Source organism: Phytophthora parasitica (genome assembly GCF_000247585.1).
Source record: "Phytophthora parasitica INRA-310 unplaced genomic scaffold supercont2.20, whole genome shotgun sequence".
NCBI classification, from domain to species: Eukaryota; Oomycota; class Peronosporomycetes; order Peronosporales; family Peronosporaceae; genus Phytophthora; species Phytophthora nicotianae.
The window spans coordinates 132,945-146,170 of record NW_008649006.1 but is presented as its reverse complement, the minus strand read 5'-3'; the positions used below and the strand labels follow the sequence as shown (position 1 = coordinate 146,170).

The 13,226-nt window shown below is 51.0% G+C and overlaps 6 protein-coding genes across 9 annotated transcripts; 4 read left to right on the top strand and 2 right to left on the bottom strand.

Annotated features, from left to right (window-relative positions):
• The first annotated feature begins 1,185 nt into the window (after nucleotides 1-1,185).
• PPTG_09988 (hypothetical protein) lies at nucleotides 1,186-3,339 on the top strand. The gene has a single exon (XM_008905234.1). It carries the CDS (start codon nucleotides 1,442-1,444, stop codon nucleotides 3,053-3,055), a length of 1,614 nt encoding a protein of 537 aa, XP_008903482.1. The 5' UTR covers nucleotides 1,186-1,441; the 3' UTR covers nucleotides 3,056-3,339.
• A 120-nt stretch (nucleotides 3,340-3,459) lies between these two features.
• PPTG_09987 (hypothetical protein) lies at nucleotides 3,460-4,125 on the top strand. The gene has a single exon (XM_008905233.1). The coding sequence runs from the start codon at nucleotides 3,543-3,545 to the stop codon at nucleotides 4,053-4,055; it is 513 nt and encodes a 170-aa protein (XP_008903481.1). The 5' UTR covers nucleotides 3,460-3,542; the 3' UTR covers nucleotides 4,056-4,125.
• A 221-nt stretch (nucleotides 4,126-4,346) lies between these two features.
• Nucleotides 4,347-6,538, top strand: PPTG_09986 (ABC transporter E family member 2). The gene has a single exon (XM_008905232.1). The coding sequence runs from the start codon at nucleotides 4,430-4,432 to the stop codon at nucleotides 6,308-6,310; it is 1,881 nt and encodes a 626-aa protein (XP_008903480.1). The 5' UTR covers nucleotides 4,347-4,429; the 3' UTR covers nucleotides 6,311-6,538.
• PPTG_09985 (hypothetical protein) lies at nucleotides 6,401-6,762 on the bottom strand. The gene is made up of 2 exons (XM_008905231.1): nucleotides 6,583-6,762; nucleotides 6,401-6,520 (listed from the first exon to the last, which is right to left on the bottom strand). Exons 1-2 carry the CDS (start codon nucleotides 6,757-6,759, stop codon nucleotides 6,434-6,436), a joined length of 264 nt encoding a protein of 87 aa, XP_008903479.1. The 5' UTR covers nucleotides 6,760-6,762; the 3' UTR covers nucleotides 6,401-6,433.
• A 48-nt stretch (nucleotides 6,763-6,810) lies between these two features.
• PPTG_09984 (hypothetical protein) lies at nucleotides 6,811-8,191 on the top strand. Its single transcript, XM_008905230.1, has 2 exons — nucleotides 6,811-6,992; nucleotides 7,109-8,191. Exons 1-2 carry the CDS (start codon nucleotides 6,893-6,895, stop codon nucleotides 7,762-7,764), a joined length of 756 nt encoding a protein of 251 aa, XP_008903478.1. The 5' UTR covers nucleotides 6,811-6,892; the 3' UTR covers nucleotides 7,765-8,191.
• On the bottom strand, nucleotides 7,814-13,226 carry PPTG_09983 (hypothetical protein). Of its 4 annotated transcripts, XM_008905226.1 has the most exons (5): nucleotides 12,796-13,226; nucleotides 12,651-12,706; nucleotides 8,203-12,579; nucleotides 8,041-8,131; nucleotides 7,814-7,979 (listed from the first exon to the last, which is right to left on the bottom strand). In XM_008905226.1, exons 1-5 carry the CDS (start codon nucleotides 13,193-13,195, stop codon nucleotides 7,948-7,950), a joined length of 4,956 nt encoding a protein of 1,651 aa, XP_008903474.1. In that variant the 5' UTR covers nucleotides 13,196-13,226; the 3' UTR covers nucleotides 7,814-7,947. The 4 variants fall into 4 exon arrangements, with proteins under 4 accessions (XP_008903474.1, XP_008903476.1, XP_008903475.1 ...); XM_008905228.1 differs by having other exon boundaries at nucleotides 12,651-13,226; XM_008905227.1 differs by having other exon boundaries at nucleotides 7,814-8,131.

Sequence of the window (13,226 nt, the reverse complement as noted above, 5' to 3'; positions counted from 1 at the left end):
TGTGGTGCAATTTGTAGTGTTGCGAAATGAATAGGAGCCTCTTATTCACTCGTAGTGCACGATCAATTTTGTGTGGTTACTTAATCGTTACTTTTTGTCTCCTATCAATTCGCCGTTGGGGTTCTATTTTTTTTTGCAATAGCTCACTTCATGTGTAATTTTGCGTATCTATCAATACCGTTGGAGGTGCTCTTAGTATTACTTCCATGTATTAAGAAGTAAAAGAAAGAGAATTGCAATCCCTCGTTACGTCTAAACTGCTGTCAAGGAATGCTACGAGTAAGACATAACGAAGAATGGAAATTTCTTGATGATTGTGTTGGTAGTAGTAGTAAATTACTAATAGAATTACAAGTACAAATACTATCGCAGCATGATTAAGAATTTCCATCAAGACTAACTGTAAATGTATACTACTACTACATGTACTACTTTCAAGACCATCGCCACCTGACCAAGTTGTCGCAATACGAAGGATTGCTGCAGAAGACAGTCTTGCATAACTGCGAACCAATTACCACGATGAGGACTTCGTGACACGTCCCGTGTAGCGCGGTGAAGGCTCCCGGTTTCGAAATTTTGGACGAATGGTTAAAAGAATAGACTCTCTTTTACTATTATTAATAAATGTACTTTTATAGTACTGAATTCCGAGGATTCAGCAGACTGGCCCGTGTCACTGACGTCTTTGATTTGCGCGGTCTGGCTAGCCTTCAGCGCTGCATTGCATGTAAGTTTACCAAGTGAAAGCTGAGGATTCCAGCCTGGAGATCAATTGTATCGAAGCTCGCCCCTTTTGTGAGCGGCTGCGACACTAACGTCCGCCCCGCAACTTTTGGCATGTGAATCCAAGCCCTGTAAAACTACATTGTGAATACAGGCCACCTTACGTTTATAAACTCCAGCTCAAGCTTTGCCACCGTTTTCTCGTCAACGAGTTTGCTCTTGCGTTACAGGTACAGCAAGACGGAGTATTTTTTTTCAGCGGAATCGGCCCACCGAGGTGAGTCGCCTGACCAGCTAGGAGAGTTGCCCAGCATTGCCCTGCTTCCACCAGATGGCCCACTTTCCATGTGTAACTTGGCAACGCACCCCAGATCTTATGAATCTTTTCCAGCCAATCGATGAATTTTATTTTGCAAGTTGTGGACTTCCTTACTGTTTTCTGCCAATCAATAGGGTCTCTTTAAATCCGCAGCCCTAAAGCCGGAGCGGCTAAGCACCCCCTGCATCCTGCCGATTGAGCGATACACGCAAGCCAGACGCCCAGAAGTGGAAACAAAGCGCTGGGCTGGCAGATAGGCGACTTCACCCGCAGATAACAATCGGTCTCCGAAGCGGAGGAAGTGCAGGAGGTAGACGACCATCGGTCCATACGCAGTAGTGGTGTTCCGACCTCGTGCAGGAGGGTGACAGGTACCAGCAACAGCAGAGAATTACCATGCAGAAGGAGACGTTTTGCAGGTGTCAATGTCGGAACATTAGGGAAACTGCGAACAGGAGCGGCAGTCGGTGGCTGCCCGCCGTCGTGACAGTCTTGATGCTGGTCAACGTGGCTACAGCGACGTCGGAGGCTTCTTCCTCAGGAGCCTTCGTCATGGACGGGGCCACTACATACTGCTGGGAGGTGGACACGTCTATATATTCCAACACGGTGGACGGCTCCTCGGTAAAAATGGTGAGCGCGCAGGGCGACGGCTGCCCGCTGAAGCTCTCCATCGCCTTCCCCACGGGCGACGTGTACGCGTACGACTCAGTAGACATTTCATGGAACGCCACGGAGCGCCTTGCGCCAAGCGGCTCTCTTGAGACCAATACCTTCGGCTTGACGGAGTTGGCAGCCGGACTCGACCGCATCTCGCAAAACTACTACGAGATCACCGCTTCACGCCTGCGGACGTGCACCTATGGTGTGGACTGCAACCCTGTGACGACAGGATCACAGCTAACAGAGAACACAACCAACATCCCGCTTAACTTCACGGACGGACTGGCTGCGTTCGACTCGTCGGAACTGTCGTTCAACCAACCAGGAAGCTACACTCTACTGGCACATTTGATTTTGCCGAGCAGTACCCCCACATCCAAACGGTACGACTACGCTGTGTTCCTCAAAGTGCAGGTTCTATCGAGGACGAGCGCCACGGTCGCGGACACCACTGCCACTCCGTACGCCGCATCAACAGGTGACTCGGGAAGCTCGGGTGTATCGACGGAAGTCATCTGCGTCCTCATTATCAGCGGCATTGTGGTAGTGGCCCTGGCAGTCATCGGCTTCGTAACGTTGCGGTCCAAGATTGAACGCAATCCCGAGGCTAATGCTAACAAGCGCAACAACTCTAAGAAGGGCCGTGGCATGTTCGGGTTTTCAAGCACCGGAATTAATTCCGCGGGTGGCGTGGCGGTTGTGAGCGATGATGACGCCGAGGAGTTTGCCATGCTCAGCATGCATGAAGAAACCATGCGCCAGAAGCGCGGCAGCACTTATCTCAGCGCTCTTAATCGTGGACGCCGCAGCTCTGCCGCACCCCAAAAGAAGAACGGTAGCCCTATTCAGTTCGCTGGACCGATCTGCAGCCAAAGCTTGGATCGTAAGGGTGCGATGGGGGATGATGACAGCTTCAACGCTGGAGACATCACACCGCAAAGTGTTACCATCGAGACTCCAGGTACTGGTCGTGGTATCTACACGGGCTTGGACAACACACCCAAGGTCCTTGCGCCCAAGCTTTCTCCGTATGACCAGACCAGCGCCCCACCTGGTCAGATAATGTTCAATGACATCATGGAGGACGAGGTGGACTCCACAGGTCCGCGATCAGGTGGTGTCGTTGGCGCAGTGCGTCAACCCAACTTGGAAGACAGCACCATGTCCGATGTAACAGACCTGAACCTCACGGCTGTGTCTGAGCGTATCAAGCAGCACCGCGATATTGCGGAGCAGGAGGCAGCAGCACATGGCAAACAAGACGTGCTAACTGCAGATGACCTCCGCGAGTCAGAGACGAAGGGTCCAATGGCGCTGAGCGACCTCCTTTCGTCACGGGTGCGGTAATTATGTTCAAGCAATACGATGGAGACGGTGACGGTTGTAGTTTTATTACCAAGACAGACTTCAGCAGCAGCCAGTTCTTCGTGAATGTGTCGATTCGAGCACCTTCGAATCGGACACTGCATCAAAAGGTTTTTCAAGCTGTGTCGGCAGCTATTTTTCTTTTCTAAAAAGGAAGCGAACTCGAGGCAGGGATCAATAACGCGTATGAGAGAGCGCGTACATTCACATAAGCTAAAGGTTAATATATCTAGCGCTGTGACTAAATACATCTACTGTGTGCTTACCATTTTAGCGATAAACGTTGCCGAAGGCGACGAATCCATTGTTGCACTCAAATCGAAAATCACTGTAATACTATGGATGTGTGGTCCACAAAGGAAAACTGGTCGTCGCCAACCATCCAATCGCCATCACTTTTGACTGACAAGTGAAGCAGGTTGTCTTCCGGCAGTACTAGAGCAGCGCCAGCACCAAGCGACCAGCAGCCATGCGTATCCACACGTGCTACTTCTGCTCCAGCCCCGTGTACCCGGGCCATGGCATTACGTTCGTGCGCAACGACAGCAAGATTTTCCGCTTCTGCCGCTCCAAATGCCACAAGAACTTTAACCGCAAGCGCAACCCACGCAAGGTGAAATGGACCAAGGCCTTCCGGAAGGCTGCGGGCAAGGAAATGGCCTTGGATACGACGTTTGACTTCGACAAGCAGCGCCACCGTGCTGTCAAGTACGACCGCGAGCTCATGGGTGCTACCATTCACGCCATCGAGCGCGTGACGCAGATCAAGGAAAAGCGCGAGGCAGCTTTCTACAAGAACCGCATGAAGGACAGCAAGGCCAAGGCCAAGGCGCGCGACCTGCGCGAGCTGGAACAGAACATTACGCTCATCGAGCCGGCCGCGGCGGCACTCAAGGACCAGGCGCAGCTCAATGTGTCGGCCTCCAAGCAGAAGGACGCGGCAGCTACAGAGGCACCGTCCTCCATGGTCTTAGATCAGTAAAGTTAAACCTCAAGTGGGTCGTGATTTTTACCAATGCATACATACAGCTTCATTTTCTACTGTCGACGATATTTCTTGCGTTGGACCGATTTTGATGCTGCAGCTTGTGCTTCCAGTTTTCCCAGTAAAAGGTAGCAGCTCCATAACCTCGTGATATCGAGTTCAACTCACTCGTCGCTGCTAGCAGCAAGTCCTTCATCACCGTCATGACCCAAGTCCACCGCCTCCATCAGTCTTTGCTTACAAATCGCACTTAACCGGGATTTGTCGCGGTTAGGCGTTACGACGGCTCGGGCTGAACCAGCCAACAGCCGAGAGGGGGAGAGGCCTTCAGTACAGGACAGGACCCACGGAACGGAAAGCCTCTGGCAAAGATGTCCGACAAGCTGACGCGTATCGCCATTGTGAGCACGGACAAGTGCAAGCCCAAGAAATGCCGTCAGGAGTGCAAGAAGTCGTGCCCCGTAGTGCGCATGGGCAAGCTCTGTATTGAGGTGGGGCCTAAGAGCAAGGTGGCCTTCATCTCGGAGCAGCTCTGCATCGGTTGCGGTATCTGCGTCAAGAAATGCCCGTTCGAGGCTATCAACATTATCAACCTGCCTAAGGACCTTGAGAGCAACACCACGCACCGCTACGGCGCCAACACTTTTAAGCTCCACCGTCTGCCCATGCCCCGCCCTGGCCAAGTGCTTGGTCTTGTTGGCACGAACGGTATCGGCAAGTCTACTGCGCTGCGTATCCTCGCTGGCAAGCTCAAGCCTAACCTTGGCAAGTTCGACGCGCCGCCTGAGTGGCAGGAGATCCTGACCCACTTTCGTGGCTCGGAGCTGCAGAACTACTTCACGCGTATTCTCGAAGACAATCTTAAGGCCATCACCAAGCCGCAGTACGTGGACAAGATCCCCAAGGCAGTCAAGGGAACGGTGCACGGCATCCTGTCGGCCCGTTGCGAGAAGAAGGAGAAGCTGGACCATTTCCTGAATGAACTGGACCTGTCACACGTGCAAGATCGTGAGATCGAGAACTTATCGGGTGGTGAGCTGCAGCGTTTTGCCATTGCCGTTGTGGCCGTGCAGAATGCCGACATTTACATGTTTGACGAGCCTTCCTCGTACTTGGATGTGCGTCAGCGTCTCAAGGCCGCTCTGGTGATCCGTTCTATGGTGGACGACAACGCGCGTTCGTACGTCATCTGCGTTGAGCACGATCTGAGTGTGCTGGACTACTTGTCCGACTTTATCTGCGTGCTGTATGGTACCCCTTCGGCCTATGGTGTTGTCACCATGCCCTTCAGCGTGCGTGAAGGTATTAACATCTTCCTTGCCGGCTTCGTGCCCACGGAGAACCTGCGTTTCCGTACGGAGGAGCTCACGTTCAAGGTCTCGCAGAACGCTGATGAGTTCGGCACGGGAGAGGGTGATGCTAACTCGTTCAACTACCCGGCAATGACTAAGACCATGTACAAGAAGAAGAAGGACACCGCCTTTAAGCTGCACGTCGAGGCTGGTGACTTCACCAATTCGGAAATTATCTGTATGCTTGGTGAGAACGGTACCGGTAAGACGACGTTCATCCGTATGCTTGCTGGTCTGCTCAAGTCTGACGAGATGGAGGCTGCCGAGAAGGCTGGTGATGACGAGGCTATCTCAAACTGCGCTCTGCGTTACGATACTTCCACGATCAGTTACAAGCCACAGAAGATTGCACCCAAGTTCCAGGGCACTGTGCGTGAGCTACTGCACCGCCGTATCCGTGAGGCTATCGTCCACCCGCAGTTCGCGACCGATGTGACCAAGCCGCTGGCTCTTGACAACATTATCGACCAGGCCGTTCCTCACCTCTCTGGTGGTGAATTGCAGCGTGTGGCTATCATCCTGTGTCTGGGTAAGCCTGCTGACATCTACCTGATCGATGAGCCGTCTGCATACCTCGATTCCGAGCAGCGTATTCTTGCTGCCAAGGTTATCAAGCGTTTTATCCTACACGCCAAGAAGACGGCATTCGTCGTGGAGCACGATTTCATCATGGCAACATATCTGGCCGATCGTGTGGTTGTGTACGATGGCAAGCCGGGTATCGAGTGTACGGCACACGCCCCTCAGAGCCTGTTGACGGGTATGAACACGTTCCTGAAGCAGCTTGAGATTACGTTCCGACGGGATCCTACGAACTACCGCCCGCGTATCAACAAGTACGACTCCGTGAAGGATGTCGAGCAGAAGAACTCGGGCAACTTCTTCTTCATGGATGACTAAGGTATAGACGTATAGGAGTGCGGAAGCGCGAGTGTTCTCTAGGTGGAAGAGGACGTTCATCGTAACTTCCACACCAGCAGAAGGAGTAAGTAGAGAATATACATGGGCTCTTTGGATTTTTTATTACGAGTGCTTCAGTACTTCTTGGTGAATACGTCCAAAGTCCTTGAGGAGGTGAGTGAGCTGCTTGTCGTCTAACTCCAGCACCACCTGGACCGAACATAAAAACAAATGAGTCATGAAACGATCAGTTGCGATATACTCACACCAACCTGCCGCTCGGATCCATCAGGCTTTTCTAAACGGAGTTTGAGCACAACGGAGCGCTGATGATCTCCGCAGAGCGAGCTATTAGCCAGGTTAACACGCACGGAGTAGTCGAAGTCGCGAATCACCTCGCCCTCACCGACGGTTTCCATGCTTACGGAGAATGTTCGTGTGCAAAACATTAATAATATGCGTTTGCTTAGTTTCATTCCAGCCAATCACAGCATGTTTATGATTTGTAGAGGTGTTGCCCCCTTGGCCGCACGAACGGGAGGCCAGCACCAGCGGAACTCAACTTGGAGAGACTCAAAAGGCATGTGGGCGAAACAGGCAGGCAAGGCCATCCGGTCCCTGGGCCAGACGATCGACCGTGTCGGTGTCTCGCTGGAGGGCAAGTTCACGTACACGGAGCACTGTAAGTTAGGCGACGAGAGGAGATCCCATATCGAATTTGGATTCTGTCGGACTATTCTGTTCTGGTTTCACTAACTCGTACACTATTGAATCCGTTTCCATTGTTGCCTTTCCCAGTGAACCCCTCGACGCGTGCCGTGAAGAACCTGGGACGCTCGCCCAAGTTTGAGGAGGGCGTGTTCGTGGCTCCCAATGCGTCAGTGATTGGCGATGTCAAGGTGGGCAAGGGCAGCTCTATCTGGTATAATGCCACCGTGCGTGGCGACGTCAACCACATTACCATCGGTGAGAACACAAACATTCAGGACCAGGCCGTGGTGCACGTGGCCAAGATCCACAAGGACATTCCCACCAAGATTGGCAGCAATGTGACCGTTGGCCCTGCCGCCATCGTGCACGCCTGCACCATTCAGGACCACTGCATTATTGGCACGGGCGCACAGGTACTGGATGGCGCTGTGGTTGGAGCCAAGTCCATCATTACCGCTGGATCCATCGTCACGAAAGGCAAGCAGGTGCCCTCTGGACAGCTCTGGTCTGGTGTCCCCGCCCGCTACCTGCGCGACCTCACAGCCGAGGAGACGCAGTTCATGCAGCAGTGCTCGGCCGAGTACACGCAACTGGCGGAGCAGCACGCTGAGGAGTGCGCTAAGACCTTCGAGGAATACGAGGCCGACACGGAGCGCTACAAGATTCTGCGAGACGTGGGCGAGACTGGTCTGCCGCAGAAGGGCGATGAACGCGAGGACACTGGTCTCTACTTTCGTTACTAGACGTCTGTCTCCACGTGTGGCTAGCGTGAGGGGCAGCGGTGTTGAATGCAGAAGTTAAGGGTGGCGAAGAGCAAACAAAAAGAATGAAAATGGACTCATACGACAGAATGGCTCCGTGGCTTTTCTTTTGTAGGTGGCTCGAATAATATGGCATGTACAAACTCCAGTCATGATCGATGCTGATCACTCATCGTCGCTCTGCTCTTGCGTCGCAACTACATCAAGACATAGTAAAGAATCAGTGTAAGCAAGCAAACAGCTAGTAATTCGACTTACACGAGAGCGCAATCAGCTTAAGAAAAAACTCTCGCACTGCTGGCTGTTGAAGTGTCGCCGATACCGCGAAGTCTTTTGGGTTGGCCATGAGCTGAGTACAACATCATCACGTGCGTTAGTTGCACAGCTAATATACTTAAGTAATCGCTCAACAAGCCGTACCTGCTGCATGCTGGTCATGAGAACCGGGTCCTGCAACGCCTGCATGAAATATGAATCTTGGTTCATGGCTGCCATCAGTGATGGCCCAAACTGAACACTCAAAAGCAACTCCAGCATCTCGGAATCTTCGCCACTGGCACCAGTAGAGCTCTGAACCTCCAACGTTTCTTCTTCATCAACTGTCGACGGCAGAACCAAATCTGTGATTGCTTCCACAGCGTTCTGCTCTTCTTCGTGCTGCTTTTCGAGTGCCAGCGCCTCCAGAAATCTCTCTAAGGTGCTGACAAACCCCTCCTCTTCTGAATGGAAGAGAAGTAGCTCGGGATCGTCGCCAATCTCCACCAACGCATCACGGTAAGCTGCCCATTCTTCTTTTTGTACAAGTCGCATCCACAACAAGCCATTTTCCTCTGAAGTAGCAGCGAGGACGCGCTCATCTAGAGAAAGTTGGGGCAGCTCATCAATTGTGCGGCCGGAAATACTCGCTCTATCGCCATAATCCGTTTTCTTTGACTGCAGAAAGTCAACTAATTTCTGGTAGAACCCTCGCAGTTCGTGGTCAGCCAATTGAGCTTCGAGGATGTCTGGGTTCAAGCTCATATCTCGCAAGGCCAGTACAATCTTCTGGTTCTGCTGCAACAATTCGCGCATCGCGTCGTCCTGCAAAATCGCATTTACTGCCTGCGCATCGAGGCCACCTTGGGTGCCGAGACAAAGCGCTTGGAGATCACTTACCAACTGATACACCGCTTTTTCTCCTTGAACCATTGACTTCTTCTTAAGCGCTAGTTTCGAGCGAAGCTCGTCCTCGCGTCCATTATACTTTGTTAGCAGCTTCTTGACCGTGTTTTCCCTTTCCGGGCCATACCAAGCCAGAAGCTCATTCGATAAACCTCGTCGTTCCCGTTTTTTGACAGCATAGCGGCGTCTCCACATGATCATAAGAAATAACGACTGAATCTTTGTCGCGGCTTCGGCTTCTCGGTCTTCGAGTAACAACTCTAGTCTTTCCACCAGGTTAATTGACTTGAACTGAACCATCGATGAAGCAGAAATATTTATCCTCGGGGTCGAACAGTCATCGCTATGGAGAAGATCGCGGAGCCAATTCATTAGATTACTGTTATCACCAGCTACATCATCCAGGATGTAAGGTTCTCGCAACAGGCTGCCATATCTCGTCAGAAGAGTGCTTTTCGAGATATCAATTGCTGAGTATGATGACGATGAATTTCTACAGATTTCCATCTGCCGGATCAGACGCTGTGAGCGACACTGCTGTTCAACGAGATCGTTGTTTACAAGTGAAGGTTGTTTCTTGGCGTTGGGACGAATACAATGGAAGTAGAAAGGCATATTCTTGTCATCTTGACTCGTGAGGACATTTACGTGAGACCGAAATTGTCCAACAAAACTTTTGGTTCCAGATAGTCGAGACTCTGCTGAACCAAGCATGCTGCGATTCGTGTTTGGTGACCAACCCAGTTGGCTGCTTTCGTTAAGCATTCGACAGAAATGAGAACTATTCGATGTCTTTAGACCCACCAACAGATTTGCGTAGACGAAATCCGAATTTTTCTTCACAAAATCATTCGCATCGTAAATGACATTTCCACGTGTGTGCGGGATCACAAATGGCAACACATTCAGCAATACAGGAGTATGACGCTTCGCGTTGCTCAAGACCCGCGGTGGTTCAGGCAATCGAGATGAGTTGCGGTCGTAGATGTTGCGCACAAACAGCTTGTTTCGCTTTTCCTCTTGCTGCGCGTTCATATTTTCACTTTGGTGAAGAATAGTCAGTTCTTCAAGCGAGGCGAATACTCCTAATGGATGTTCATAAATAAAAAGAACATCCTTTTCACTGTCCCGTGCAGTCAGATGTGGTCGACTGCTGTAGGCAACTGCGATCACTTGTTCTTCCCTGGCATAAAGTTTCTCGCTCAAATAGTTTATGCAGAGCTGATCCAGAGAGTTATGCGTGAGGTCTTCGAAACCAAATACGTCAACAATCTTTAGCAGTGAAACGGCTTCAGGGGCACTTGCGTTAGAATCCATCTGATGCTTATTCTCATCAGTGGATAAAGCACTCATTTTTGTGGCCTCATTCATAACGAACACGACATAATTGAACGCGAGCTGATATAACAAGCGTGCGAGTGTGTCCCGAACATGATTTACCTGACCTTTTTCCAAAGTCACTTCGAAAGTTTCGCTTGTCGACTGCAAACTTACACTTTTTGTCATCAACATTCGCTCCAACTTTTCAACCGAGCCCAATTCCAGGAGTTCCACCACTTTTTGAGGTGCGTTAAGCGCTCCCGTAGAGGACATCACCAGCTTTCCCGATACTTCACGGTAGTCCAGCTCAATATTTCCAAGCCATAGTACTGCACTCAGCACCTTAAATATTGTTTTCTGCTCATCTGGCGATACGTTCAGCTCATCTAGTCCATCAATAACTTGCTGCCATCTTTCCACATCCTTTTTCCATGTGTCCTCTTTGCTTACGAAACCTGCGAGCTTGTGGTCGCTCCGACCGAGATAAGTAAGCGCGGAACAGTCTATACCATCGAGATGCAGCTCTTTCGCCAGCAACCGCATAAAAGGAAAGGCGTTAACACCAGCCACCATCGCATACAATATGTGAAAGTTTAATTCGTTCTGGTCTCCCGATTCGCGGCCTCTTTCGCTTGTGACGCGCGATTTCTCAAGTAGAAACGGCGAGATGTGACACCCACAAATCTGGAATTCCCACGGATGAAGTCCGAAGGCAACTTGTAGAGTTGTCATTTTTCCAAACCTTGACGAATTGAGGTTCATCGACGTGGTAGCATGCCCAAACGCTTCCAGAACAATGTTCGAGTCCAAAACAATGCTTAGCTTCTTGGCCGCATGCGGGTTCTTGAAATACATTCGAAGTTGTTCTTCATCCTCAAGATGCTCCAACTTCTCGTAAAAACCGAAGAAGAGTCCGTCTACATGTACTTGAGGGAGACGCTTACTTCGACTCACCGATGTCATTTCGTCCCAACGTTCAGGATGCAAATCCAGCAGCACGATTTCGTATTTCTCCACACCTTTAGCCTCGAGTAGAGCGATCGTTCGTGCTTCCTCTGTCCTCATCTGGATTGTACTTTTAGTGGAACTAGTAAACAGCTTGATCTTGGGCTGACGAGTACTACCGCTCACTTTACACGTCTCTTCCGAGCCTTTAGAAAGAGCTGGCTGCGCCACTAGTACCAGATACTTTAGCAAGTCCTTGGCAAGCTCTGTTTTACCGCTCCCACTTTCGCCGCAAAGAAAAAGTGATTGCCCGCGACCTTCAGTCATGCTACGGTTGCTTGATATCGTCGATGGTAACGGCATTGTGTGTTCGTTATCGAAGAAAAGTCGAACTAGACTTTGCTTCGCAATTGCAAATGGATGCGGAGCCAATACTGTCTCAGCATTAGCGGTGTCTGCGTAGGTGAGGACTACTTGCTCGTCGTAAATTGACGTGAACCGAGCAGTCTGCAACAATCGATACGGGTTCATCACCGCCATAGTGTGGTGGTTGATGTACGTGTAGATGCGATCATCATCAAAACGACTCGTTAGAGCATCGACAAGTTCTTCATCTAAGCTGGCACGCTCAGCAGTGTCACTCTCGTGCTCCGTGACTAAGTCGTCATTATTGGTCCGATCCAAACTCCATGGCTGCTTAGTTCGAATGTCATCCAAAAGGTACAGGTGAGCATACTTAGCCAGCGTCGCACTGCGAGGAGTCAGTAATGCGTCACCCTGCTTGTCATCGGCTGTTGCTTTAACCGTTGATCCAGCTCGGTCTGACAACTCCTCAAAAGTTGCGTAGTAACTGTGAAACGAGGGACAGCGTATCCGCGGTGACATTCGAGATGGAGCAACGGGAGAATCCAGCCCGCCTTGTTTTAGGTTCTCTGCTGTCGACGTACGCGAAGCACCAAGCGGATCTTCGTCCCGAGTAAGTTTTCGCTGGTTCTCGGGAATTTCCTCAAACTGGTACCGCAACTTGAACGCCTCCGCCAAAATACTGTCAGGATCGAGGTCAGAGCTTCCTGATTTTTCTTGGGCAAGACTAATACCCTGAACAAGCTCTTGATACTGTGCCATTGACCATTGCGAAGGAGGCCCCCAAGAACTCTTTAACGTATCAAGGAGCTTCTTCAGCAGCACCATTTCGTGAAAAATCTGGAAAGATGCGCGCAGATCAACCCGAGGGGTACCTGTATTGTCAGGCGCCATAGGAGAAGAAAGAAGTTCTGCCATCGCTTTCGCATTCTGGCCTCGCCGACTGGAGCGTGCTTGTAGCAAGCTCACGTCACTCTGAATTACCCGCTGGCGCATCAGTAGCTCGCTCTGTGAACAGTGTGAACGAAACAGGTTAGAAAGACAACCGTAGTAATAACTTTTAAGCTAAAACAACACACCCGACAAGCTTTGCGCAGCCCTTCGATCCACTCCCGTCGCTCCTGCAAATTCGAAGCTGTCATCACAATGTCAGCCACCACCACCATAGAAACTCCCTTCACCTCACATCCAGACTAAGGCGCACAACACCAAGAGGAAATCTACCTTTTAGATCCAGTTTATAACTCTTCCCGGCTGGTCCTTCGCTCTGGCGAATCCGCAGCCAAGCGTCCGAGTGCGGTAGTGGAGAGATAACGTCCGACGACTTGAGCTCCAGGACGCCCTTGAGCTCCACGTCCCCGTCTTTCGTAGGCTTGTAATAACTCAGAGAGTGCTTTCCCAGCACAAAGTACCGCTCCTTCCGCGTGGGCATCATGTGGCCCTTCTTCACGAGGAAGCCACGCTTCAGGACGCCATTGGAAACACCCAATCGAGCTGTTTCTGCCTGCATGGCCGCCTCAGCACTCGATCCACGCCGCCGTGCCAGACGCCCACTCTTAGAGCTACTTGAGCCACCCTGAGACGCAGAGCGGCTGGTAGAATTGCTGCCCTTCCGCGATAGCATTTATCTGAAGAAAGGATAATTCTGATTCCAC

Coding starts and splice junctions, on each gene's coding strand:
- PPTG_09985 (XM_008905231.1), bottom strand. CDS start 6,759: ATGTTTTGCACACGAACATTCTCCGTAAGCATGGAAACCGTCGGTGAG. Junction 6,521..6,582: donor CTGATGGATCCGAGCGGCAG/GTTGGTGTGAGT, acceptor TGTTCGGTCCAG/GTGGTGCTGGAGTTAGACGA.
- PPTG_09986 (XM_008905232.1), top strand. CDS start 4,430: ATGTCCGACAAGCTGACGCGTATCGCCATTGTGAGCACGGACAAGTGC.
- PPTG_09984 (XM_008905230.1), top strand. CDS start 6,893: ATGTGGGCGAAACAGGCAGGCAAGGCCATCCGGTCCCTGGGCCAGACG. Junction 6,993..7,108: donor GTTCACGTACACGGAGCACT/GTAAGTTAGGCG, acceptor TGCCTTTCCCAG/TGAACCCCTCGACGCGTGCC.
- PPTG_09988 (XM_008905234.1), top strand. CDS start 1,442: ATGCAGAAGGAGACGTTTTGCAGGTGTCAATGTCGGAACATTAGGGAA.
- PPTG_09987 (XM_008905233.1), top strand. CDS start 3,543: ATGCGTATCCACACGTGCTACTTCTGCTCCAGCCCCGTGTACCCGGGC.
- PPTG_09983 (XM_008905226.1), bottom strand. CDS start 13,195: ATGCTATCGCGGAAGGGCAGCAATTCTACCAGCCGCTCTGCGTCTCAG. Junction 12,707..12,795: donor TTATAAACTGGATCTAAAAG/GTAGATTTCCTC, acceptor TTGTGATGACAG/CTTCGAATTTGCAGGAGCGA. Junction 7,980..8,040: donor TAAGCTGATTGCGCTCTCGT/GTAAGTCGAATT, acceptor GTCTTGATGTAG/TTGCGACGCAAGAGCAGAGC.